General features: G+C 40.0%; 1 protein-coding gene across 1 annotated transcript in view; it reads right to left on the bottom strand.

Annotated features, from left to right (window-relative positions):
• LOC108912546 (coiled-coil domain-containing protein 63) overlaps window positions 1-2298 on the bottom strand; it is a 17157-nt gene continuing 14859 nt past the window's right edge. The window contains exons 8-12 of the mRNA XM_023456045.1: window positions 1764-1946; window positions 1555-1705; window positions 1293-1505; window positions 1122-1228; window positions 1-24 (exon numbers count right to left, since the gene is read on the bottom strand). Coding sequence (XP_023311813.1) covers window positions 1-24; window positions 1122-1228; window positions 1293-1505; window positions 1555-1705; window positions 1764-1946 — 678 coding nt within the window. The remainder of the gene's footprint in view (window positions 25-1121; window positions 1229-1292; window positions 1506-1554; window positions 1706-1763; window positions 1947-2298) is intronic.

Raw genomic sequence — 2298 nt, 5'->3', positions numbered from 1 at the left:
CTAGCTATAGCCCATGTTCTTGCCCTGAAAAATAAAACAACTAATTACTAAACTTGGACAGAACATATTCAAATAGTAATGGGCAATAGATGATTTAGGTTAGACGTTAGGAATTCTAGTAATTCTACTTATAATTTTACACCTACTGTTATCGATGACAAGTTGTGAAACATACAAGTTTGCCAATGTACCTATCTACTATCTATCATAGAGGCAAAATACATGTATGTTACGAAAATAGGCATTCAATGTATTTTTACATATTATTTGTTATAACAAAAACATTACACATATGAATTATAAATGCATATTTTACCGTCATAAACATAAGCATAGTAGATAATGGGAATGAAACATCCTTTATAAACCTACCTTAAGATATATTAATATGTATAATACAAATTAATGTAACATTATTAATATTGGTATACATACCTTACGGGATCAGATGGAAACCGAAAAAATCTTTTCTTCGTTCCATATTGTTTATTTCTGCAATTTTTGGCAGAACATACGGTCCCTGCTTTCTTCTCTTTTATATCCATGATTTAATGGAAATGAGTTGAGGTCTAAATTCTAAATACAAAATAAACGCACACTCTACGACACTGTAAAAATCACACGCCAGCCGAAAACGAAATGCATAATCCAGAACAATCTCCCCGACGCTGCCTCTGTTTGACAGTTTCTATTCCGAAATGGCGGCTGCGCGAACAGCTACGGAGAAATTTCCCGCCCATGAGAGATAAACTGCTGGTTGATACTTATGCTGTGGTTTCGTTCTGCCGGTACCTACGTAGTCTGTTGTTATGAAACATGAAACAAATACCTACAACGTAGAGCGCAAACTCGTAAATAACGGGTACGTACAACATAAAATAGCGGCCGTGTTCCGTTTCATTTCAATACAATTAAATATCATGTCTGTTTGACAGATACTTATGTTATTACGGCATGTTATTTACAAACGTTATTTCTAACATAACATTTTAACGTAAATGGGATACATACTCGGCCTGAATGACTGTATGTGTACATACTAGTTAGCGTACTGTTGCTTTTGTTATCGAGCGGATGTTGCGTAATTTGATTTGTACCGTATTTAAAAATTTAAAACTTACGAGTCCCATCTCCTTGTGGTAGACGGTGACCAAGGCCTTCTGGATGTTCTGTTCCAGTATCTGCAAGTACAGCAAGACGTTGTAATAGTTGATCGTCCCGTTGTTGCCTGAAAACGCAATACATTAAGGTTCCTTATTTTTTTCTTAATTTATAGAACATTGTCAATTTACCCAAAAGCTTAATCAGAGGATCGTTGCTGCACCTGAAGAGCTTGAACAGCTGTCCGATGCCCTTCATAATGACGGCCAGCTTCTGCTCCACCTTGTTCAACTCGTCGTTCTTATCGTCCGCCTCCTGCTTAGCCTCGTCGTACTGTCTCTTCACCCCCTCCAGCTTCACGTCCTGCTGACTGCGCCACGCATCGTGCAACATCTGCTGCTCCTCTAGAAAGGGAAATGTATACGTTCGTAACGGAATTAAATAGTGCCCCACCTATTTCGACCTGCAAGTGGCCGAGATTGTCGCTCATGTCCTCCATCTCCTTGTTCATGTGGTTGATGTACTTGAAGAGCGCGAAGTTCTCCTCCTCCTGCACCAGGAAGTCGTGCGCGATCGTCTGGATCAGATCCTGACCCGTAAATTCCTGCGGCGGGTGGTTTTAATTAACACGTGGTGTTGGTTTCGCGTATCGTCCCGCTTACCTTTATGGCGATCATTATCTGGAGGTACTTCTCCAGCTTTATCTCCATGTTCTGCTTGTTCTGCACCCTCTTCTTCATCTCCTTCTCCTCCAGGTCCTTCATCACGCGCTTCTGCCCCCTGACGGAGAAGAATTCCTGCAGCTTCACGTAGTTGTCCTTTTTCCTTTGCAACTCTCGCATTTCCTATGACGTAAATAACGAGCGTTCAAATAAAAACGTGGTCGAAGTTGGCTGTGACACATTGGACGTAGGGAGTAGCTTATAGCGACCAACTTAACCTCATTTCTCAACGAGCTGTATAGCAACTGTCAGTTTCAATAACGTTAATGACTATATAACTTTATTTTAAAGAATAATCGTGATAACAATAACAAACAATTAAAGGAGCTGCGGAAAGTGTCCCCCTCCTTGTTATAACAATAAATTAAAGCAGCTGCTGAAAGTGTCCCCCTCCTTGTTCCAAGCACTTTTCACACCTGTTCCTCAAAGAATTAAAGACATTTTCTAAGATGCTCGGGGTATTGTTAATTTCACG

The sequence above is a fragment of the Anoplophora glabripennis genome, unplaced genomic scaffold, assembly GCF_000390285.2.
Source record: "Anoplophora glabripennis isolate ALB-LARVAE unplaced genomic scaffold, Agla_2.0 scaffold1092, whole genome shotgun sequence".
NCBI lineage: Eukaryota > Metazoa > Arthropoda > Insecta > Coleoptera > Cerambycidae > Anoplophora > Anoplophora glabripennis.
The sequence above is the reverse complement of the archived record's forward strand: the minus strand, read 5'-3'. Positions and strand labels throughout refer to the sequence as shown.